The sequence below is a fragment of the Lissotriton vulgaris genome, chromosome 5 (genome assembly GCF_964263255.1).
Source record: "Lissotriton vulgaris chromosome 5, aLisVul1.2, whole genome shotgun sequence".
NCBI classification, from domain to species: Eukaryota; Metazoa; Chordata; class Amphibia; order Caudata; family Salamandridae; genus Lissotriton; species Lissotriton vulgaris.
In genome coordinates this window covers 398762283-398787499 of record NC_141693.1, presented here as the reverse complement: position 1 = coordinate 398787499, position 25217 = coordinate 398762283, and the positions used below count along the sequence as shown (strand labels likewise).

General features: G+C 51.1%; 1 protein-coding gene and 2 non-coding genes across 4 annotated transcripts in view; all 3 read right to left on the bottom strand.

The window, feature by feature from the left end:
• Positions 1 to 25217, bottom strand: part of CEP104 (centrosomal protein 104) — a 513885-nt gene that overhangs the window by 8998 nt on the left and 479670 nt on the right. For both annotated transcript variants that reach the window (XM_086921737.1, XM_086921738.1), the window contains exons 19-21: positions 21162 to 21300; positions 19377 to 19444; positions 1377 to 1464 (exon numbers count right to left, since the gene is read on the bottom strand). In XM_086921737.1, coding sequence (XP_086777863.1) covers positions 1377 to 1464; positions 19377 to 19444; positions 21162 to 21300 — 295 coding nt within the window. The remainder of the gene's footprint in view (positions 1 to 1376; positions 1465 to 19376; positions 19445 to 21161; positions 21301 to 25217) is intronic.
• LOC147710944 (small nucleolar RNA U109) lies at positions 20889 to 21019 on the bottom strand. Its single transcript, XR_015296321.1, has one exon. It is a non-coding gene; the product is annotated as a small nucleolar RNA U109 (small nucleolar RNA).
• LOC147710943 (small nucleolar RNA U109) lies at positions 23314 to 23466 on the bottom strand. The gene has a single exon (XR_015296320.1). It is a non-coding gene; the product is annotated as a small nucleolar RNA U109 (small nucleolar RNA).

Here is a 25217-nt window from a genome sequence, read left to right as displayed (position 1 = left end):
GATTTATTATAGGTAACAAAGCTGTCAGTCGCACAATGAAAGGCCAAGGAAAGGACCCAGACAAATATGAACCTCCACAGACCCGTTTCCTTATTAAACATCAATGTGAAAGTTTTCCATAAAAACACTGGTATTACTAGCAGTCCTACCATCTTCTGTGGAACCAGATGAAGAGGGATTTGTACAAGGTAAACAAGGGCAAGAACACATTAGGAAAATAGCACATTTCATGGAAAAGGGCCAATATGCAAGGAAAACAAAGAAATTATATAGAGAAATTATCGAATGGTGTGAGCTAGGCGTGGCAAATAGAGGGCATGCACAAAATTCACCGATGTAATGTATTCCGGCAAAGACCTTAAAAGGGCATCTTTAAAAAGGGCATCTGATCCTTTTTGAGCTGATGATAGGCCTGCTAGCAGCACTTACATGAACCACTACTGATGTAAAAAGAACAGACAGAAAGCATTGGATAAGTCTATTTGCAGATGTCATGCCTCTCTCCATCATAGAGCTAGAGATATCTATAATGGCAGGCTTAGACATAGTACAGAAATCTGAGTGTCTCAGGCTATAAAACAGAAACAAATCTTAGATCCTACACATTTCCATACCTCAAAGAGGGAAAAAGAGAAGGCTTCTGCATATGTTAAATGCACAAAATCCTCAATTAAATATCTATGAATTAATTATAACAGCCTTTTGTGAGACTGAAATAGATAATGTGTTACACCTTACAGGACATGTTTACTTGGGGCTAAAGTAAAATGTTCATCCATGTAAAGAATTTAATTTCAAAATGAAGGGAAATGATAATTTCACACTGCATTCTGAAACCAACCAACGAGAGAGTGGCTAGAAGACAGCTCACCCCCCCCAGAAAAGTACTTGTGCGTTTGAGACAACCAAAGGGCTAATACCACTACATGATTTCTTTGTAAACATATATAGAAAAAGCAGAAGTAATGGGCAAACTAAGTGGGGTGGGGTGGTACCGCAGAGGGCACATTAAACAAATACAGTGACATACCAAAGGGTTTCCAAAGAAAAACAACAGACCCTGGTGTTTAAAAAACTCACACTGCAAAACTCAAAAGCTTTGATAAATTACGGAGTCCACTCTTACCCCATTTAACATTTCTTATTTCTGTGTATTAATATTCTCCAACATTGATAATAGAAATGTAACATTAGACTTGTGGGTTTTTCATGCCTCATCCCACCCTGACAAAAAGCGGATGGAAGAATATACAAGTGGAACCCTATCTCTCCAACCTGCTCCCGGGTGGCAACTTTTTCAGTCACCGAGATTCTGAAGTTCAAGGAAGGGAACAAAGGGGAGTGTTCCGCGCACATTTCTCTTTCAAAGGCCATACCTAGTTGCACTTGTGTCCTCTGCAGAGCCGGAGTCCTGCGCAGGTTCATTTTACAGCCATTCTTGTCCATGAGGTGAAACTTCCAGGCCTGCAATCAAGCATAAAGCAGGATTATCACAGTGGGCAGTGATGTATCGTGTTACCCAGCAACCGAGTCACCATCCATACATCAAACACAGGTAAATGTAATGCAGGTAAATGAAAAAGAGAATGACAAAAAAACACAAGGGCCTAATGAAACCCACCAAAAGAATAAACAGCGCCCATGCTGGCCACACAAGTGCAACCGATAACACAAAAAACAAGCCTGCATGAGGGAAGGCACAGTAAAATCTATCTAGGGGTGCATAATACGAGGAAAGTGGCATGCAGAAATAACCCAGAAAAAAACGATTTTATATTACCAAAATAAGTGAGACTGTAACTTTTGGTTAATTGAAGCAATACTAAAATTAGAAACAAGAGTGGCCCTTTTGGGGCTCGTGGACGGCATTTGAGCGAAGCAGGCTATCGTCGTACTAGGATTGCCAAGAGGGCATGTAAAAAGGGAGGAAGGAAAGAGTGTCCCCCACTCTCAGAAAGTAGACACACAAGATGGACGAATGCTCCGCAATGGTGTGCATGGGGCACACAGCAAGGGGATGCCCTAGCAAATTTGGCAACATTTGGGTACAAGGCTGGAATTGTCCTGAGCATCAAGAAGAAAGCACTTTGATACAAAGATAAGCCTGTATCTTTGTTTAATTTGTAAAAATCAATAAATAAGTTCTGAAAAAAAGAAACAAAGAGATGACTGTCTTCGTCAAATTCCGATTCAGTCATCACTTTAGTTGCACCATGTCATTAACTGTACCTATTTCTATTTTGCGCGATTAGTATCAGAATTCAAGTTAATTGTGACAGTTCCAGGTGGACACTAACAATTCGGCGTGGGCATTTATAGCTACAGAAAACAGGAGCTCGTGAAACGGGCTTAACTAGAAATGGATTTAGAAAGCAGCCTTTCTACAACATGTTAATCCTTAGGGAATTGGCTTTATGGTTCAGCAGAATGAGCTTAAGGTAAAGAGACCTTTTCCAAAGCTTTCCCTTAAGAAATAATTATACTGAAATGCCACAACATAATTAAGGCACAAGGTGATCTAATCAGAGAAAAGGCTGCCTTTATGCGGACTTAGTATACCGTGTCCTGAAACTAGGTCAGTACTATCACTTATGTCTAAGAAGAAAGCATAATGAGCGGGTAAGCATTCCAAGACGAATTTAACTCTTTATTTCCATAAACCGAAATCCAGGAAATCACATCTATGTAAGTTTGTGGCACCATGAAAACTAGTTGTGATGTACGAGCAAGATATTGTTTCATTTTGGGATGTTCCTTTATAGTCTCATAAGCAGTCCTTAGTTTTAGCTAAGCAACAAATAAGTAATTAGTAGCACAAATGGCTCCTTTGCATCACTTTCAAAAGATTAAATTCACTATTCAAATTAGCTGCTAAGGAAGGGTTAAGTTCCTTATTTACAACCCTAATTGAAAGCACCATTCTGGACCAAGTCCAACAAATCCAAGCTTGATAAAAATGGTGACCTCTAGCTCTGTAATGCATTTTAAAAGTTAGTGACTTGCCACTGCCACTCTTGCGGGCGGGAAAAGGCCACTCAGGCATGAGAGTGGCGAAAAGACCACAAAGAGGAAAAGGCCACACCACAAAACGGAAGAAGGCCACTCGGGTAGGTGGCTGGGAAAAAGGGAAAATGCCACTCATGGCTGGGAAAAAGGGACAAGGTCACTCATGAATGGAAAAAAGGGAAAAGGCCACTATGAGGAAAAGGCCACTCATCGGGTGGGTGTGAAAAAGGGAGAAGGCCACTCGGGCGGGTGGGTGTGAAAAAGAGAAAAGGCCACACAACAAAGCCACAAGGGCCGGTTGGTGGGAAAACGCTCCTCTGAAAGGCCACTCCAGCAGGTGGGTGGTAAAGGGGAAAGAGCCACTTGGTCGGGTGGGTGGTATTGGGGAAAGAGCTATTCAGTCAGGTGGGTGGTAAAGGTGAAGAAGCCCCTAGGGCGGGTGGGTGTGAAAGAGAAAAAGCCACTCTAAAAGAAAAAGCCACTCTCAAAGAGAAAAAGCCACTCTGGCGTGTGGGAAAGGTAATAAGCCATTCAGGCAGGTGGGTTGGAGAGGGAAAAAGCCACTCTGGCGTGTGGGTGGGAAAAGGAAAAAAAGCAACTTAAGAGGGTAAAGGGCACTCGGGCAGGCGGTGGGAAAAAGGTAAGGCCATATGGGTGGATGGCTGGGAAAAAGGGAAAAGGCCAATCGGGCGGGTGTGAAAAAGGTAAAAGGCCACACACAAAAAGCCACTCGGTGGGTGGGTAATAAAAAGCCCCAATGAAAGGCCACTCCAGCAGGTGGGTGGTAAAGGGGAAAGAGCCACTCGGTCAGGTGGGTGGTAAAGGGGAAAGAGCCACTCGGTCGGGTGGGTGGTAAAGGGGAAGAGGCCACTTAAAGGCAACTCAGGCGGGTAGGAAAAGGCCACTCAGGGAGGTAGGTGGGAAAAGGACACTTGGGCAGGTGGGTGGGAAAAAGCCACTCAGGTGAGTGGGTGGTGAAAAGGCCACATCAAAGGCCACTGTGCGGGTGGGTGAGAAAACAGGCACTTGCGTGGATGGGAGAGAAAAAGGCCACTCGGTGTGTGGGAAATAGGTGGGAAAGTGAAAAAGCCACTTTGGCAGGTGGGTGGGAAAGTGAAAAAGCCACTCGGACGGGTGGATGGGAAAGTGAAAAAGCCCCTCGGGCGGATGGGTGGAAAGTGAAAAAGCCACTCTTGAGAAAGGGACAAAGCATCCCAGGCGGGTGGGTGGGAAAAGGAAAAAGTGACTCTTGAAGTGAAAAAGACACACATCAAAGGAAAAAGAAACTCTTGTGTGTAGGATAGAGAAAAAGACACTTGGGTGGGAAAGCGAAAAAGCCACTCGGGCAGGTGGGTGGCAGAGCAAAAAAGCCACTTGAGTGGGTGGGAAAGGTAATAAGCCATTCAGGCAGGTGGGAGAGGGAAAAAGCCCCTCTGGCGCGTGGGTGAGAAAAGGAAAATAAGCAACTTAAGAGGGAAAAGGGCACTCGGGCAGGCGAGTCGGAAAAAGGGAAAGGCCATATGGGCGGGTGGCTGTGAAAAAGGGAAAAGGCCATATGGGCAGGTAGCTGGGAAAAAGGGAAACAGCCATATGGGCAGGTAGCTGGGAAAAAGGGAAAAGGCCATATGGGTGGATGGCTGGGAAATAGGGAAAAAGCCATATGGGTGGGGGGCTAGGGAAAAGGCCATACGAGTGGGTGGCTGGGGAAAAAGGGAAAAGGTCACTCGGAGGGTGGCTGGGAAAAAGGCTACTCTTCAAAAGGGAAAGGCCATATGGGCGGGTGGCTGGGAGATAGGGAAAAAGCCATATGGGCAGGTGGCTGGAAAAAAGGGAAAAGGCCATATGGGCGGGTGGCTGGGGAATAGGCCACTCGGGTGGGTAGCTGGAAAAAAAGGGAAAAGGCTACTCGAGCGGGTGGGTAGGGAAAAGGCTACTCGGGCGGGGGGGGTAGGGAAAAGGCTACTCGGGCGGGTGGGTAGGGAAAAGGCTACTCGGGCGGGTGGGTGGGGAAAAGGCTACTCGGGCGGGTGGGTGGGGAAAAGGCTACTCGGGCGGGTGGGTGGGGAAAAGGCTACTCGGCGAGTGGGGGGGAAAAGGCTACTCGGCGAGTGGGGGGGAAAAGGCCACTCGGGTGGGTGGGTAGGGAAAAGGCCACTCGGGTGGGTGGGTAGGGAAAAGGCCACTCGGGTGGGTGGGTAGGGAAAAGGCCACTCGGGCGGGTGGGTAGGAAAAGGCTACTCGGGCGGGTGGGTGGGGAAAAGGCTACTCTTAAAGGCTACTCGGGCGGGTGGGTGGGGAAAAGGCTACTCGGGCGGGTGGGTGGGGAAAAGGCTACTCGGGCGGGGGGGGGTAGGGAAAAGGCTACTCGGGCGGGTGGGTGGGGAAAAGGCTACTCGGGTGGGTGGGCAAAAGGCTACTAGGGCAGGTGGGTGGGTGGGGAAAAGGCTACTCCAGGGGAAAAGGCTACTCGGGCGGGTGGGTGGGTGGGGAAAATGCTACTCGGGCGGGTGGGTGGGGAAAAGGCTACTCGGGCGGGAGCGGGTGGGTGGGGAAAAGGCTACTCGGGCGGGTGGGTGGGGAAAAGGCTACTCGGGCTACTCGGGTGTTGGGGAAAAGGCTACTCGGGCGGGTGGGTGGGTGGGTGGGGAAAAGGCTACTCGGGCGGGTGGGTGGGTGGGTGGGGAAAAGGCTACTCGGGTGGGTGGGTGGGGAAAAGGCTACTCGGGCGGGTGGGTGGGTGGGTGGGTGGGGAAAAGGCTACTCGTGCGGGTGGGTGGGTTGGGAAAAGGCTACTCATGCGGGTGGGTGGGGAAAAGGCTACTCATGCGGGTGGGTGGGTGGGGAAAAGGCTACTCATGCGGGTGGGTGGGTGGGTGGGGAAAAGGCTACTCATGCGGGTGGGTGGGTGGGTGGGGAAAAGGCTACTCATGCGGGTGGGTGGGTGGGTGGGGAAAAGGCTACTCATGCGGGTGGGTGGGTGGGTGGGGAAAAGGCTACTCATGCGGGTGGGTGGGTGGGTGGGGAAAAGGCTACTCATGCGGGTGGGTGGGTGGGTGGGGAAAAGGCTACTCATGCGGGTGGGTGGGTGGGGAAAAGGCTACTCATGCGGGTGGGTGGGTGGGGAAAAGGCTACTCATGCGGGTGGGTGGGTGGGGAAAAGGCTACTCCTTGGGTGGGGAAAAGGCTACTCGGGTGGATGGGTGGGGAAAAGCCTACTCGGGTGGATGGGTGGGGAAAAGGCTACTTGGGCGGGTGGGGAAAAGGCTACTCGGGTGGGTGGAGAAAAGGCTACTCAGTGGGTGGGTGGGAAAAGGCCACTCGGGTGGGTGGGTAGGGAAAAGGCCACTCGAGTGGGTGGGTAGGGAAAAGGCCACTAAAAGGCCACTCGGGTGGGTGGGAAAAGGCCACTCGGGTGGGTGGGTAGGGAAAAGGCCACTCGGGTGGGTGGGTAGGGAAAAGGCCACTCGGTGAGTGGGTAGGAAAAGGCCACTCGGGGTGGTTGGGTAGGATAATGTAAATGTTAACAAAAGGGGAGAGAGAGAGAATTACCTTGAAATGGATTCGTTCTCCCAGAGTTAGTTTTATAAACAAAAGGAATCCATTAGGAAGTGGGAAGGAGGTGTCCTTACGGTGGGTGGGAACACACTAGGTGTTTTTGGGTACCCCTCACACACCAACAGGCCCCTTGGTGTCATGCTTCATCATTGGGGTCCTCGCACCCCTCTTCGGGATGCGGCGTGCTGCGACCGAAGGTTACGTGGGAGCACTTATATTGGCTATGTGTGGTGTAGGTGAGGGAATTGCAAGTGAGTGCTGTGGCAGGGTTTGATAGTGAGTGGAGTTTAAAAAGTGCCTGGCTCGTGGGGTAGCAAAAAAACATTAATTGGACCCCGGGCTGGTACTAGTAAAAGGTGAGAGAGGAGGTAATGGTGTAATCTATGTGCGCCACCTCCTATGAGTGTGTGAACATGTTTCGGTGTAAAAACACCTTCTTCAGGACTGGGGTACACAAATCCCCAACTTACTCACGTTTTTCTATTTTTTAGATTTGTTATATACTAAAAAAGTGGAATTTATAAGTACAGGTATAGTAATGTACCTACTGAACAACCGCTATTTAGCTGACTGTTTTGTTAGGAGTTTACTACTCCATGAGACCGTACTAAAGTAGGCGTTACTCGTGCTTCCTTGCTACGAGTCTATAAGGAGAAACCCTCTTCGCTGCCCCTTACGTCGGCCACATCATGCCACAGCAAAGGCCACTGTGTGGGTGGGGGAGAAAACGGGCACTCCGTGGGTGGCTGAGAAAACAGGCACTTGGGTGGATGGTTGAGAATAGGCCACTTGGGCATGCGGGAGGGAAAACAAGAAAAGGCCACCCTGGCAGGCGGGTGGTAAAAAGGGAAAAGGCCACTCGGGCAGGTGGCTGCGAAAAAGGGAAAAGGCCGCTGTTGGACCTGGGGTTTCCAAGTCACATAGGGTAGCCTGGTACCGAATGGGAAGGTCTAACTTAGAGGCAACAATGTTACGCTTGCGTCACACCTTCACAATAACTCAGCGTCCATCCACCAAAAATAATGACACTACGCCATAATTTATGGAAGTAGAAAAGCTTTATCTTTCCTTAAGTTAGTTTTGCAGTTACTCGCACTTTATTAAATCAACATCTAGTCTGTTTTCCGCTTTTAATTGTTATGATAAACACATGTATTAGCATAGGTACACCATTCAAGAGCACTTCTCCCTTCGCATTTAGATTATCATGACATGGATTACTCATCAATTTATTACATTTCCTAAAAGGGAGAGAATTTACACTGATGTCGATTTTGCACACTGGTACCTTGTTAAAAGGGAATAATCCACTGTCTGCCTAGAATACTAATTGTGGGTGGTAACAGTACATTATTGTCCTTACATTACATTCGTTTAATAACATACATTGAAGAGTACAATTCAGATTCTCTTTACATACAGCCTTCCGGGATTTTCTGGAAGGATTAACCCCCTTAATGAAGGCCACTTCTGAAGTAAATCAATCACAAGGGGCTTATTTCTTCAATGAATTCTGGCAACTCCTACATTCCCCCATAAACGTTTGTTCCTTTTTCTCAGCACTAGTCCCAGACTTGCCCAGGGTTAAATAAGATGGCTCTTGAGCTCCTAGTTCGGTCAGATGCTCTCCCTGGCCTTCCTCCTATTGAAATCAAAGGGGGGTGGTCTCTTCACGTTCCAGCCGGGGACCTAGGAACACTGCCTGGCCTCCCACAAGCCCAATTCCCCCACCTTACTTGACGAAGTGAGCGGTATCCAAGGCCCTAGCGCTCGGAGAAGCCTCGTCCCCACATCCGACGTTCTCTGCAGTCGGGAAGGCCCTCAGCGGCTGGCGCACGGGAAGGAACTACAGCTGACCCCGCCTGCCAGAAGCTGGCTCCTAGTGTCTCCGCCCTTCCGCTCTCCAAGAAGGGAAGAACCTCCCCGGGGTCTGGCTTCCTTCGGGATCGTCCCGCCTACCTGCTCTTCACTGTCAGCGCTGGGCGGGACTGTACTCGCACCTGATCTCCTCACCTCCTATCGGACACCTCTTTTTGCCGCACCGATCAGACTCTGAGTCACCAAGGGGACCGAATTCCGCTCCTTACCAACTCCACGGCCGGCGCTCCAAGCAGCCTGCAGCAGCCCAGTCAGGTACGCTCCGTTCCAGTCAGGAACTTTGACAACTTGAAACCTGCGCTAGGGGGAGGGTGGAGTCCGAGGTGTTTGGTTTGATTATTACCAAGTCTGGGAACCGGACCTCCAGGCGATTCAGCGAGGGCAGAAGGGGGATTAAATACAGCAAATCCAGTCCCTTATGTGAAGAGGCTATTCTTTCCTTCTCTCCTACGGGCTTGCATGCCCTCTCACCCCTCCACTGAGTCCCGGTCTTCTCTCACAGGAAAGTTAAGGGCAAAAGGGGAAGAGGTGATTTCCCGACCTCAAAGCAGCAGGGCCAGATCCTCACACAGGGGGAGTGTCGACAGCAAGGGATAGCAGCCCCAAGGGGCAATCAATCCTCCCTCAGTGCACTGACCTCCCTGACCAGTGGTCTAGACTCCTAGCTGAACTCTCTGGTTTTCCACTCCTAAAATGGCTGCCCTGGTGTTGACCCTTTTATAGGCAAGCCTCAGACCTCCAGAACGAGCTGGAAGGTTCTGGAGTTTCCCTATATTGTCCTATGGGTCTATTCCCTGAGGAAAACAGTTATGGCAGTTACTGGCCACCATTTTGTGTATCCCATAGTTTTAGTCAGAAAAGACACCTAAGGCAGGGGAAAAAAACCTACAGGGCAAGGAGCACCTAACCCCTTAGGCCAACACCTGAAAAATTCCGGTGGACATCAAAAATAAAAAGATTGAGGGGCAAAAAGGGGACAAAAATAAATAAATAAATAGGAGGGACCACCCAAAGAGCTGACGGGTCTAACAGCCGCTCAGGCGGGTGGGTGTGAATAAGGGAATGGGTTGTTTGGGCCGGAGGGTGTGAGCAAGGGAAAAGGCTGTTCAGGTGTGAAAAAGAAAAAAGGCAACTCGGGCGGGTGGCCGAGATACAGCCACTCAAAAGGCCACCTAGGTGGGTGGGAAAAGGCCATACCAAAGGCCACTAGGGCAGGCGGGTCAAGGCCACTCGAGAGGGGGGGGGGGCATGGGACAAGGCAACTCGGGTGAATGGATGCTAAAAATGTAAAAAGCCACTCGGTGGCTGGGAAAAGGCCACTCTAAAAGGCCACTCGGTGGGTGTGAGGGAAAAGGCCATTCAAGCGGGTGGTGTGAATAAGGGAAAAAGCCGCTCTGGCGGGTGGGTTTGAGTAAGGGAAAAGGCTGGTCAGTGTGAAAACGGGAAAAGGTAGCTCAGGCGGGTGGCTGGGACATACCCACTCAAAAGGCCACACTCTAAGGGTCACTGTGGCGGGTGGATGGGAAAAGGCCACTCAGGCGGGTCGGAAAAGGCCACATTAAAGGCCACTATGGCAGGTGGGTCAAGGCCACTCGAGTGGGTGCGTGGGACAAGGCAACTCAGGTGGGTGGGTGTTAAAAATGTAAAAGGCCACCCAGTGGGTGGGAAAAGGCCACTCTTTAAAAGGGGAAAACCCATTCAGGTGGGTAGGTTTGAAAAAGGGAAAAGGCCATTCGGGTGGGTGGAAAAATAGCCACTCGGGCGGGGGAGTGTGAACAGGCCACTCAGGTATGTGGGTGGGAGGGAACAGGCTACTCAGGTAGGTGGGTGGGTGGGTGGGAACAGGCTACTCAGGTAGGTGGGTGGGTGGGTGGGAACGGCCACTCGGTGGGTCGGAACAGGCTACTCATGACAGGACACTCGGGCGAGCGGTTGGAAAAATGGCCACTAGGGCGGGTGGGTGTGAAAAACGCCAATCAGGCGGGTGGGAAAAAGGCCAATTGAATGGGTGGGTGGAAAAAAGGGAAAAGGACACTTGGGCGGGCATATGGCAAAATGCCACTTGGGCGGCTGGGTGGAAAAAGGCCACTTGTGCGGATGGGTGTGAAAAGGGCCACTTAAAAGCCCTGGGTGGGTAAATGCCACTCGGGCAGGTGACTGGGAAAACGGCCACTCGGGCGGGCAGGTGGGAAAAAGGTCACTCGGGTGGATGGATGAGAAAATGCGACTCTTTACAAGGGAAAAGGCCACTTAGGTTGGTGGGTGAGAAAAAGGGAAAAGGCCACTCGAGCGGGTGGCTGGGAAAATGGCCACTCGGGCAGCCAGGTGGGAAAATGGCTACTCGGGCAGACAGTGGGGAAAAAAAGGGCACTTGGACAGGCAGGTGGAATAAAGGCCCCTCGACCGGGCAGGTGGTAAAACGGCCACTCAGGCACTAGGGCGGGTGGGTGAGAAAAGGCCACTAGGGCGGGTGGGTGAGAAAAGGCCACTAGGGAGGGAGGGTGAGAAAAGGCGACTAGGGAGGGTGGGTGAGAAAAGGCCATACTAAAAGGACACTTGGGCGGTCAGTAAAAGGCCACTCAGACGGGCCAGTGGGAAAAGCCACTTTCCAAAAGGCCAATTGGGCGGGGTTTGCCAATAAAAGGCCACTCAAGCAGATGGGTGGGAAAAAGCCACCCCTTGAGAAAAAGGCCACTCGGGTGTGTAGTGTTAGAAGGCGACCTCAGGGGAGGCAGGAAGTGCACCCGACCACCCTGGGAGCCACCTCCTTAGTAATGTAGCCGAGCACTGGCAGGAGACTCCTCAGGGGAAGAGTCTCGTATCTAGGATCGTACGCGCTGCACAAGCACCACTCAACAAAGAGACACCACACTGTAGGTTCTTAAGAACGGATCTTTATCTCGCAATTTTGTGAGATCTTTAGGATCAGCAGGGTTAGTATATACAAGTAGAGCAAGGGCTCAAAGAGTCTTGATAGGAATAGGGGTAGCGGGACAGTCTTTGCGGATCAGGGTCAATGCAGGTGCGTATCCGGCGCACAGCTCTCAATCCTCGAGCCGGGGGATACGATGCGGTCTTTGGGGTCCAGCCGGACCGAGAGAGTCTTAGGAGCCGCGAGTCACTCAGCAGGGCTCAAGTAAGTGTTCGGAGGTCTTACGATCTTCAAGGGAGCCGCGAGTCACTCAGCAGGGCTCAAGCAAGATGTTGGAGGTCTTAAAATCTTCAGGGGAGCCGCAAGTCACTCAGCAGGGCTCAGGTGTTACAAGGCTGCAAGGGAGCCGCGACTCACTCAGCAGGGCTCAGATGGTTCGAGCAGCAGTCCTTCTCTGCCCGGGGAGCCGCGACCACGTCAGCAGGGCTCTTGTCGTTCCGGAATCGAATCTGCCAGATAGTCCCAGAGCACCCCTTGTTATAGGTCGACTCCTCTTTGATGTCCAGAGTCCTCGCAGGCAGGGGTCGCTTGTTGGGGTTTCCTGCCACGCGGCCCTTTGATCCATTAAAGTCAGGTTCTGGAGGAGTCCCAGACACACAGCAGGCGTGGAGCCAGCCCTCAGGGAGGCCGGAGGGGCGATCGAAACCCATCTCTCACGAGGAGGTCGGAGGGGCGATAGAAACTGCTCCTCCCTCTCTCACTCGCTGGGAGCGCGCTGTCCTCCAGCCGGGGTGGCGCCTCTAGGCCTAGGTCGTGCTGGGTGGCCATCTTAGGTGCAGTGAAGTGGGCACACAGGCCTTATGGGGCCGGGAAGATGGAGGGTACGGACGGGGAAGTCCGGGGTTGGGTGTGTGTGTCATGGAAGGAAGGGTTGGCTAGGCCGGGATACCCCTGGGTCGGGTGTGGTGCAAGGGTCAGGGTGTGTCGCTACGGGTCAGGGAGGACCACGCCACGAGGCCGGGTCTAACATGTAGGAATTAAGCCACTTGGGCAGGCAGGTGGAAAACCAGAAAAAGGCCACTCGCTGGCGGCTGGGAAAAAGGGAAATGGCCTCTCAGGTGGGTGGCTGTGAAAATGCGAAAAGGCCGCTTGAGCAGGTGGGTGGTCAAATGGCCACTCGGGCGGGCGGGTGGACAAGGTCACACTAAAAGGCCACTCTAGGAAAAGGCCACTCCGACAGGCCAGTGGGAAAGGCCACTCTCCAAAAGGCCACTTGGGCGGGGTTTTCCAATAAAAGACCATTCACGCAGGTGGGTGGGAAAAAGCCACCCTTGAGAAAAAGGTCACTCGGGTGTGTAGGAATTAGGCCACTCGGGCAGGCAGGTGGGACACCAGGAAAAGGCCACTCCCAGGTGCGTGGGAAAAAGGGAAACGGCCTCTCAGGTGGGTGGCTGTGAACATGGGAAAAGGCCGATTGGGCGAGTGGGTGTGAAAAAGGGAAAAGGGAGCTCTGGCGGGTTGGTGTTAAAAAGGGGGAAGGCCGCTCTGGCGAGTGGCTGGGAAAAGGCAGCTCGGGAGGGTGGTTGGGAAAAGGCCACTCAGGTGGGTGGTTGGGAAAAGGCCACTCAGGTGGGTGGTTGGGAAAAGGCCACTCAGGTGGGCGGTTGGGAAAAGGCCACTCAGGTGGGCGGTTGGGAAAAGGCCACTCAGGTGGGCGGTTGGGAAAAGGCCACTCAGGTGGGCGGTTGGGAAAAGGCCACTCAGGTGGGCGGTTGGGAAAAGGCCACTCAGGTGGGCGGTTGGGAAAAGGCCACTCATGTGGGTGGGTGGGAAAAGGCCACTCACGCAGGTGGGTGGGAAAAGGCCACTAGGGCGGGTGGGTGAAAAAACGGGCACTCAGGTGTGTGGGAAATAGGCCACTCTGGCAGGCGGGTGGGAAAAAGGGAAAAGGCCACTTGGGCGGGTGGCTGTGAAAAAGGGAAAATGTTGCTCGGGCGGGTGGCTGTGAATAAGGGAAAAGGCTGCTTGGGCAGGTGGGTGTGACTAAGGGAAAAGGCTGCTCGGTGTGAAAGAGGGAAAAGGCAGCTCGGGCGGGTATCTGAGAAAAGACCAATCAAAAAGGCAACCACTTTAAGGTCACTCGGGTAGGTGGGAAAAGGCCACTCCTGCAGGTGGGGGGGAACAAGGCCACTCTAATGGGAGCGTGGGACAAGGCAACTCAGGTGGGTGGGTGTGAAAAATGTAAAAGGCCACTTGGGTGAGTGGGAAAAGGCCACTTGGGAAAAGACCACTTTTGGGAAAAGGCCACTCTTTAAAAGGGAAAAGGCCACTCAGGCGGGTGGGTGTGAAATAGGAAAAAGGCCACTTGGGCGGCAGCTGTGAAAATGGCCACTTGGGTCGTGAGTGGTAACAGGCCACTCGGTGGGAGGGAAGGAAAATGTGCACTTGGGTGAGAGGGCGGGAAAATGGGCACACGGGTGGGAGGGCGGGAAAATGGGCACTCGGCGGGTGGGCGGGAAAATGGACCCCTCGGCGGGAGGGCGGGAAAATGGGCACTCGGGTGGGAGGGCAGGAAAATGGGCACTCGGGTGGGAGGGCGGGAAAATGGGCACTCGGGTGGGAGGGCGGGAAAATGGGCACTCGGGTGGGAGGGCGGGAAAATGGGCACTCGGGTGGGAGGGCGGGAAATTGGGCACTCAGTGGGAGGGCGGGAAATTGGGCACTCGGTGGGAGGGCGGGAAATGGCTACTTGGGTGGGCAAGTGGGAGAAAGGCCACTCGGACAGGCAGGTGGGAAAAAGGCCACTCGTGTGGGTGGGTGTGAAAATGGCCATTCAGGAGGTTGGGTGTGAAAAAGGCTATTTGGGCGGGTGGTGGGAGAAAGGTCACTCGAGTGGGTAGGCAAAGGCCACTAGGGCGAGTGGGTGGGAAAAAGCCACTTAAAAGCAACTCAGGTGGGTGGGTGTGAAAAGGCCACTCTGGTGAGTGAGTAGGAAAAGGCCACTTGGGCAGGCAGGTGGGAAAAGGCCACATTGGCCTCTTAAAGGTCACTTGGGCGGGTGGGTGTGAAAAGGCCAATTGGGCGGGTGGGTGGCTAAAGGCCACATCAAATGCCAATAGGGCAGGTTGGTCAAGTGGCTAGTAAAAGGCCACTCTGGTGGGTGGATGGTAAAAGGCCACTTGGTGGGTGGCTGGTAAAAAGGTCACTCAAAAAAGATTACTTGGGCGGGCGGAAAAAAGGCCACTGTCGGGCAGATGGGACAAAGGCCACTTAGGTGGTGAGTGGGAAAATGGCCAACTGGGCAGCCGGTAGGAAAATGGCCACTCGAGCGGGCGGGCGTGGGAAGCCACTCAGGCAGGTAGGTGGGATGAAGGCACTCGGGTGGGTGGGTGAGAAAAAGTCCACTAGGGCAGGTGGGTGGGAAAAAGGCCACTCGGGTAGGTGGCTGTGAAAAAGGGAAAAGGCTGCTTGGGCGGGTGTGAAAAGGGAAGAGACCACTCTGGCAGGTGGAGGGGAATAAGGGAAAAGGCCACTATGGCTGGTGGATGGGGAAAAAGGGAAAAGGCTGCTCGGCGGGTGGGTGGTAAAAAGGGAAAAGGCTGCTCTGGCGGGTGGGTGCGAAAAAGGGATTCGGCCACTTAGGTGGGTGGGGAATAGGTCACTCAGGCGGGTTGGGGGGGTGGGGGGGAGGGGGGTAGAGGCCACTCGGACAAACAGGTGGGATGAAGGCCACTCGGGCGGGCGGGTGGGAAAATGGCCACGCGATCGAGCGGGTTGGAAAATGACATTATTTAAAAGGGAAAAGGCCACTCGGGTGGGTGGCTGTGAAAAAGGGAAAAGGCTGCTCGGGCAGGTGGGTGTGACTAAGGGAAAAGGCTGCTCGGTGTGAAAGAGGGAAAAGGCAGCTCGGGCGGGTGGCTGAGAAAAGGACAATCAAAAGGCCACCACTTTAAGGTCACTCGGGTAGGTGGGAAAAGGCCACTCATGCAGGTGGGTGGAACAAGGCCACTCGAGTGGGTGCGTGGGACAAGGCAACTCAGGTAGGTGGGTGTGAAAAATGTAAAAGGCCACTTGGGTGAGTGGGAAAAGGCCACTTGGGAAAAGACCACTTTTGGGAAAAGGCCACTCTTTAAAAGGGAAAAGGCCACTCAGGCGGGTGGGTGTGAAATAGGAAAATGGCCACTCGGGTGTGAGGGGGGCAAAAATGGGCACTTGGGTGAGAAGGCGGGAAAATGGGCACACTGGTGGGAGGGCAGGAAAATGGCCACACGGTGGGAGGGCTGGAAAATGGGCACACGGGTGGGAGGGCGGGAAAATGAGCATTCGGTGGGAGTGCTGGAAATTGGGCACTCGGGTGGGAAGGCAGGAAATTGGGCACTCGGGTGGGCAGGCAGGAAATTGGGCACTCAGGTGGGCGGCAAATTGGGCACTCAGGTGGGCGGCAAATTGGGCACTCAGGTGGGCGGCAAATTGGGCACTCAGGTGGGCGGGCGGGAAAATAGGCACTCGGGTGGGAGGGAGGGAAAATGGCTAATTTGGTGGACGGGCGGCCAGGAAAATGGCGACATGGGTGTCCGGGAAAATGGCCACTTGGGCTGGCGATGGAAAAAAGGCCGCTCTGGCAGGTAGATGTCAGATTATCTCCCAATTTAACCCACACTGCAGAAGCGAGGATATGCCCAATCCGCTACCCCTACTCGGACTGTAGTTCGCCAAGACCACAACAGCAGAATCAACAGACCGAGCACAGGAAAAAGGTGGGAAAAAAGAGAAGGAAAGACCAATGGACCAAATTCGACCACTTCACCCTCAGGACTCGCTACTGCTAAGATACTGACTGGATAAACTGCAGAAAGAAAGAAACACAAGAGATTACAAAAACATCCCGACAATGTCGTTTCTCTTGGCACATGCTTTACTCCTACAGTATGGCGAAATACAACCCCATCCCTCTGCTTACCAGATGGTACACAGTAGTTGTCTTTTAACGAGTCACTGGATGGTAGGGCTGGCGCAAAAGTACTGCCTTGATCCTCGGTCAGAAATGCAATGTTCAAATTGCCACGTAATCAGAAAAGAGGGGAAAAAGTCATTTGACCCAAAAAAAAACAAAAATGTACTGTTACTTCGTCTCTGTAAGGTACAAAACCGAATGTGGCCACAAAATGAAAACAAAGAAAAGAAAAAAGCAACCGGAGACGCTAGACTTGATAGCTCCGTGAAAGCGTCCCAAACCCTCTCCACAATGAGGACGATAGTTCCCAAAAGACCCGGAAACAACTCTTCCGTTTATAACAAAGTCCCGTGCCTGCACACAGCCGCGCACAGCCGGTAATAAACAGATTGATGGTCGTTACCAGACGATGACTCCTCACTATGAAGACTGAGGAAAAAGGTAAATCCAAGAAAACATCCCACACGTATCTTCAGTCCGACGAGCAGAGTGAACGGAAAAAAAACTGAAAAAAAGGAAAAAAAACAAGATCCCTACCTAATTCCCAACAGTAGGGGGGGGGGGAAGAGCCACTCGGACAGGCAGGAGTGAGAAAGGCCACTCGGACAGGCAGGTGGGAAAAAGGCCACTTGTGCGTGTGGGTGTGAAAATGGCCATTCGGGAGGTTGGGTTTGAAAAACCCCATTGGGTGGGTCGGTGGGAGAAAGGTCACTCGAGTGGGTAGGCAAAGGCCACTAGGGCGAGTAGGTGGGAAAAATCCACTTAAAAGCTACTCAGGCGGGTGGGTGGGAAAAGGCCACTCTGGCAGGTGACTGGGAAAAAGGCCACTCAAGCAGGTTGGGTGTGTAAAGGTTACTCGGACAGGTGGGTGTGAATAGGCCACTCAGACGGGTAGGTTAGAAAAGGCCACTTGGGCGTGTGGGTGGCTAAAGGCCACATCAAATGCCAATAGGGCAGGTTGGTCAAGGCCACTCGGTGGGTGGCTAGTAAAAGGCCACTCTGGTGGGTGGTAAAAGGCCACTTGGTGGGTGGCTGGTAAAAAGGTCACTCAAAAAAGATTACTTGGGCGGGCGGAAAAATGGCCACTCTGTTGGGCAGATGGGACAAAGGCCACTTAGGTGGTGAGTGGGAAAATGGCCAACTGGGCAGCCGGGTAGGAAAATGGCCACTCGGGCAGGCGGGCGGGTGGGGGAAGCCACTCCGGCAGGTAGGTGGGATGAAGGCACTCGGTGGGTGGGTGAGAAAAAGTCCACTAGGGCAGTTGGGCGAGAACACTGGCACTCGGGTGGGTGGGAAAAAGGCCACTTGGGCAGGCGTGTGGGAAAAGGGGAAAAGGCCACTCGGGCAGGTGGCTGTGAAAAAGGGAAAAGGCTGCTTGGGTGGGTGTGAATAAGGGAAGAGGCCACTCTGGCAGGTTGATGGGAAAAAGGGAAAAGGCTGCTCGGCGGGTGGGTGTTAAAAAGGGAAAAGTCTGCTCTGGCGGGTGGGTGGGAAAAAGGGATAGGGCCACTTAGGTGGGTGGGGAATAGGCCACTAGGGCGGGGTGGGGGGGGGAGGCCACTCTGACAAACAGGTGGGATGAAGGCCACTCGATCGGGCAAGTAGGAAAATGACACTATTTAAAAGGGAAAAGGCCACTTAGGTGGCAGGGTGTGAAAAAGGGAAGAGGCCACTCTGGCGGGTGGGTGGGAAATGTCACTCGGGCAGGAGGGTAGGAAAAGGCCAATAGGGAGGATAGGTGGGAAAAGGCCACTTGGGTTGGTGGGTGGGAAAAGGCCACTCGGGTGGGTGGGTGGGAAAAGGCCACTCGGGTGGGTGGGTGGGAAAAGGCCACTCGGGTGGGTGGGTGGGAAAAGGCCACTCTCAAAAGGCCACTCTGGGAAAAGGCCACTAGGGCGGGTGGGTGGGTGGGAAAAGGCCACTAGGGCGGGTGGGTGGGTGTTAAAAGGCCACTAGGGCAGGTGGGTGGGAAATGGCCACAAGGGAGGGTGGGTGGGTATAAGGCCATTAGCGGGTGGGTGGGAAAAGGCCACTAGAGCGGGTGGGTGAGAAAACTAGCACACGGATGGGTGGGTGAGAAAAAGGCCACTCGGGCGGTGGGTGGGAAAATGGGAAAAGGTGTCTCTGGCAGGAGGGTGTAAAAATGGGAAATTGCCACTCGGGTGAGAAATCTGCCACTCAGCGGGCGAGTGGGAAAATGACACTCCTTAAAGGGAAAAGGCCAGTTAGGTGGCTGGGTGTGAAAAAGGGAAAAGGCCACTCTGGCGGGTGGGTGGGAAATGCCACTCGGGCAGATAGGTGGGAAAAGGCCACTAGGGCGGGTGGGTGGGAAAAGGCCACTAGGGCGGGTGGGTGGTAAAAGGCCACTAGGGCGGGTGGGTGGGAAAAGGCCACTAGGGCGGGTGGGTGGGAAAAGGCCTCTGGGGCGGGTGGGTGGGAAAAGGCCTCTGGGGCGGGTGGGTGGGAAAAGGCCACTAGGAAAGGGAATAAGCCATTCGGACGGGTGGGTAGGAATAGGCCACTCGGGCTGCTGGGTGAGGAATAGGCCACTCGGCTGGTGGGTGGGGAATAGGCTACTCGGGCGGTTGGGTGGGAAAAAGTCCACTCATGGGGGAATAGGCCACTCGGGCAGAATAGGCTGGGCGGGGAATAGGCCAGGCCGGTGGGGATTAGGCCACTCGGGCGGGTGATTGAAAAAAAAGGCCACTCGGGCGGGCGGAAAAAAGGCCACTCGGGCGGGCGGGAAAAAGGCCACTCGGGCGGGCGGGAAAAAGGCCACTCGGGCGGGTGGGCGGGAAAAAGGCCACTCGGGCGGGTGGGAAAAAGACCACCCTAAAAAGGCCACTCTGGCGTGTGGGTGGGAAAAACCTGAAAGCACCTTGATTGGCGGCCTGGGAGGTTGACATGAAACACAGGAGGCAGAGAGGGTACAGCGATTCTGGTCTGAGGGTTTGAGATCAGATGGACGTCTATATAAAATCTTGTGATGGAAAATAGCCACACCTCGCATACTTTAGAACACAGCCAACAAACAGACAGCACAGGTTTCTTTCAGCAACCTGCTGATGACGACAGTGAGAATGAACTAAACTTTTGAAAATTCCCACTTACCTCTTCTCCCGGAGTGAAATTCTCATGGCACAGAGGACACCGGTTTCCAATATTTTCAGGTTTGGCGGCTAGAATAAAACCAAGATGCAATATTTGGAAACAAACTTAAGGCACATTTTGGTTAATTCTTACAGATTGTATATGCAAATATGTTTAGGAATTCAGTTTAAAAATTGCAATTGGATATTTTAATAATGCACGACAAACACAGATGGTGCTCTACTTCCTCAAATCCATTTATTAACCATTGTACGTAACAGTTTAAAAGTCCCTTTTTGTCTAGATCTACTCTACCAAAGCCTGTGTTGTATAAACAATTGTCAAACAAAACAAAGAAAGAGAATAGGACCCTTTCTCCTCTAAATGTTTGTTCAGAAAGACCCAAATGGGTTTCCCACAGTGTGCAGTGCAGTCTGATGTTCCATTACAGCAGAGCACCTTGGTTGCTTATGTGAGGAAAGTGTTACAGATCCACCCAGAGGCAGCAAGTGGTGCAAGGAAGACTGCCAGTGTGCAGGAGGTGCGCGGACCCATGCCAGCTCTGAGCTGGGATGGGCACAGACCGCTTGGCTGAACAGCCTGACTGTCCACTGCTCACAAAAGAGGCATGACCTAATTATGGATGAAGTGACTCACTGAACAGAGACAAATACAGTTTATTCACTTCTGCCATTGAAATGCAGTTTGTTACCGATTATACGCCCTAAATGTTCCAGTTTTACAGAAAGTAAAAAAAAAACTCAATGCTGAGCACAAGGTTTGACCATTACAGCACAACCTCAATGGATTGTGCAGCAAATATGGCAGTAAGCTTTCCCCTGCAAGTCTTAAGTCCAGCAGCACTTGCTTTATTAACTGTGCAGTCTAGTCTAAATAGCATAAATCGAGTGTATAGAAACGTATATATTTGAGAAAAAAATTAGGAAGAAGTTACATGCCAATATAATCTGAAAAATCCTCGGAAAATAACAATTAGCAGGAGCAGGCCAGGACCAGAGGAAACGCTTTGGCCAGGGACACTAGCCCACGGCACAAGGATGTATAGGGACAAGAGATGCTTAGAGTGCTATTGGCTGTGTCACAGATATAAGGAGAGCATGTCCGTGTTTGTGTTGCTTAATAGACTCATCGATGTGTGATACTGAAAACTAGGTAATTACAAGACTACCTGCTTCGACTGATTACTTGGGGGGGATATTAAGTGAAAGTTGTGCTGGTTGGACTGTGTTAAATACAGGGATATGCCGAGGCGTGCAAAAGTGATGTATAAATGTAGAGTGATTTGATGAAGTTTTGCAGTGGTGTAGTGCTACATACCGTTGTGTGCAATGGCATTGATGTGATTGACTGCATGGTGTAAGTTTCTGATAAGTGCAGATGAGGTGTGATGCTTTGAAAGGCAAAGTCACGAGGTGGTGAACGTTGTGAAGCAGTAAAGAGTGTTGGAATGACGTGGACCATTGTGTTTAATAGTAACCAAATCTTCAAAAAACACTTTTTTGAAACATTAAAAAATGTGGGAGGTATATACTACCACTCAATCGCAGCTGGCAGAGAGGTGGCCCTGATAGCTCCATACTTCATCTAGCACATTTATGGGCCAGGCGCACTCTATGGAGAGTGGACTTGCTCTAGATCTGCATTCATGCAAACCTCCCCATGTGCATATGTGATGCCAGCCGGGACAGCACCACAGGGAAAATGTTTGTCTTAGGATTTGCAGCTCTGCAGTGGTATGATGGCACACAGTTAGAACTAGTTAACACGCCAAGGATAAGAGCTTACGGTTGCAGGTTTTTGCCTTGATGTGCTCAGACAACTCCTCCTTTGCGACAGCCTCCGTGCAACGCGGGCACTTCCCAAATCCATCTTTGCCATCGCACTCTGTCAATAAATGGTCAGTAAGGCTCGCGATCTCCACTACCTGCCACGGGAAACAGGAGATAACCAAGATTATGAAACATGTATAAATAGACAGGTTTACAGGTAAATGGCAGGGACTAGCTTCTGGGAAGCTATTGGGCCACGGACAGACGTAGTTGTACACCAAGAAGTGATTAATTCAGCACTGAGCTGAGGTCAAAGGAAAAAATCTACAAAGTGTAAAGAGAAACAAGTACTGGAAAAACCAATAGATCTCACCTATGCAAGAGCTTTTGACTTTGCCAAAGCGTTTTAGCCATATAGTACACCAGCGTGGCTGCCGTTCAGCATGGCTAAACATTTGTGACATGGAGGAGAGTGGCATGGAGTAGCATAGAGTGCCGCAGCATCGTAGAAAGCAGTGCCGTAGATGCGAGTAGTGGAGGTAGACTAGAGTGGCCTAGAATGTAGTGGGGTAGATAGAGTGCAGTGGTGCAGAGTAGAGTAAAATGGCAAAGCATGCAGTGGCGTAGAGTGGTGCTGAGCAGAGTGCAGTGGTGTAGAGAAGAGTGGCACGGAGGAGAGTGGGACAGAGAAGAGTGCAGAGGTGTAGAGTGCTGCAGAGCGCAGGGATCAAAGAATGGTGCTGAGTGGAGTAGAGTGGCATGGAGTAGAGTGGTGCAGAGTAGATTAGAGTGGACTGGCATAAAGTGGAGTGGTACAGAGTACAGTACATTGGCGTAGAGGATATTGGCATAGAGTGCAGTATTGCCGAGTAGTATGACAGAGTAGAGTGGAAGTGCCTAAAGTGGGGTGGTTCTGACTAGAGTGGACTAGACTTGAGTGCAGTGGTGATGAGTGTAGTGGTGCAGAGTGGCGGAGAGTGCATTGGCATAAAGTAGAGTAATGCACAGAAGAGAGATGAGGAGTGAAGTGGTGTAGAATAGAGTGCAGTGACGGGGTGGTGCAGTGTACAGTGCAGTGGCGTGGAGTGGTGCAGAGTAGACAGGAGTGGCGTAAAGCAGAGTACGCATGGTGTGGTAGCGCACTGCCATTACAGAGAACACGTTTTGAATTGAAATGACAATGACATTTTCACAGAAATACAGTTTTACTGATAAAAGTATGCAACACACAAACGATAATGTATGGGAATGTCATCACCTAGTGTATTGATTTGTTTTGATTGTATTAAAATGTTTACAAAAATCTGCTTTCTTTGCTTGTTCCTAATTCTGAAATATCTGCACATTTCCTTGCAGACTTTTAAACTTTGTTGTGTGCCTGCCTTTCACAGCAAAATTGCAACATAAATCCTCTCACTCTGAAGTTTGAGAAAGAAAAGTAAACACTCTACCTCGGAAGACAGAGCAACACATTTAACTTCTGTCTTTGAATGCACAGCAAATGTGACAAGAGAAGAACAAGATTTAAAAGCCTGTTTACAGAAAGTGAGTACCCGGAAGGATACAGTAAATACGGGATGCTCTTCACGAGGGACAAACTGAAAGCTGGGCAGCCTAAAACAAACAAGGCCAGCAAATAGAAAGCAAGCAAATGCGAATTAGAGAACCAAAGCCAATGGTAAGCAAGGAAGCCTTTCGCATCAATAAGTCTTTAGTAGGCTTCGACCTAAAAAATATGTTTATGCTACTATTTCCAGGCACAGAGAGCAACCAAGCTCCCTTGATGCTACCAAATACAATGCTACATACACCAACACTGTTGTTTCTATTATTTACCCGTGCCTCATACTGCACATAGATATATCACCAGCAGACAGGCTCGCATACAATTGCATCCAATATAGCCTCGCTGTATTGAGTCCCCTCCTTGCCCGTGATTCGCTCCTGCTTAGATGACTTCTCGATATGTTTTGTGTTTGCTCTGCCTAAAGAAGCATTTCAGCCTTACCGCGTTTGGACTGGAAGAGCTGTAACCTTCCGCTAACACGAGCGGACTTCCTTCAGTGGCCACGGGAATGCACGGCTTTCCCTTACCCGCCGCACCGCCATCTTTTTAATACATATCATTTCATATACGTTTTGCAAGGGACAGTTCTGCTGGTTTGAGGTTGTGTGGGAGGTATATACTACCACTCGGCCTGTGCTGGCAGACCCGTGGCCCTGATAGCTCCACCCTTCATCTGGCACATTTGTGGGTGAGTCGCACTCTATGGAAAGTGGACTCACGCGGGGCAGCGGACTGCAGACCCCTCCATGTGCGTTTCAAGCATTCATTTACATTTTGCTCATATAACAAACCAACAACCGTCCAGGTATGTAGCTGACATACGTTTAAAGAGCTGCCTTTCCGAATTTAAAATAATATTATATGGTGCCGCGATACGTTTACCGAACTGACTTGCGTAACTTAAAATATTATCAGTCAGTGATGGTTCTCAGCACCCCCCAACCACCACCCCTTAGGAGCCCTACAGTGAACCGTACGGCAGACTCATCCTTTCATCTTTCCAAAGTCGCTAAACTAAGAGTTCTATGATCTGCAGTTTACAGGAATCCCAGAAGTTGTGTTAATCCCACCGAGCCTTTTACACCAGTTACGAATTTTTGACGGGCTGTAGGAATAAACTCGAAATGGGAAACTGCAGTTAGGAACATTCCTTTTCATTGTTTTTCCTTAAATCTTAGAAACAAATGATCCAACTGTTAAAACGTTGATGTTTATGTGTGTTTAATTTGACGAAACACTGGGATATGTTAATTTGAGAACAGCTTTTATCAACCGCAAACCTGGAGTGCTACTATTTCCCCACTCACGGTCCGAACAATTTAGTACGCTTATCTTTTCCAAGCCGTGCGCATGCGCAAGATTTCGCACACGGCACACCCGCTAATGGGAGCTCGAGGCAGCCTGCGCCTCCTTGGCCCAATGCCCCCCGCCGCCCCAACACTACTCAGACTGGAGCTGGTAACAATGGATAGTAGTAGATACCGGAGTAAGTAACAGTATACGATATCTAAGGATAATCCGTCCGACGGTAATTCACGGAGCAGAAAGTAACTGAACTATAGCCGCACCTCCAATTGAGTACAAATTGGTGAGCCGTAAACTCAACTTCCTTCTTTGAAGATATAGTATGGCCCGAGTTCTCCGATTAGCAACAAAATAAAGAGTAACACCGCCCAGGAAATTAAAGAGTTTTCATGAGCGCCTGAGGACGAATAACAAGAACTTTTTTCTTTCAAAGAAGAGCCCCTGGCAGTGGCGGTTTTACCATTAGGGCGTTTGGGCGTTGCCCCACCTATAATTATCAGGCAATTTATTCAAGCGGCGCGTTAATAAAAGTTTTATAAATTAACGCGCCGCTCGAGTAAATTGCCCGATAATTATTGCCCTGCGGCCGTGGTGTGTGTCATGGACTTCAACTTGGACAGTATGCACTGTCTGACACTGGGTGGCGCTGGACTGACTGTGCCGGGCCGGCACAGTGCGCACTCACTGCGCATGTGGTGTTTGCCCGGCAGGGCTTTTTTAGCTAGCAAACTATGTGGATTTAAAAAAAACAACCGATTAGGGGTTTGCCTGCCTAATGCAACGTACCCCATTGCTAAAAAAACGAACGACGTTTTTTTAATGCTCAGCCCAATCCTGATGCTACTCTCTTTAGAGAGCAGCTCTCCTCTAAAGAGAGCAGCATCAGGATTGGCTACTACTGTGTCTCGGCAAGTTGGCAGCCATTACTAATTAGTCTAGGCGCCAACGGGACCCCAGAGCAGAGATGGTGCGGACCCGGTCAAGTGAAGACAAGGTAAGTTTTTTATTTTATTTATCCCCACCCCCCTGGCCTCCACTGTGAGCGAGCCGTGACTGAGATTCAATATATTTTTTTTTACGGATGAATGATATAAAGTTATGGAGAAATGTACAACAATGATTAGGACAATTGGACAAAGTGCCCCCATACGCCTGCCACAAAAGTAGCCTAGCAAACATGATGTTTGCTAGTTGTGATAA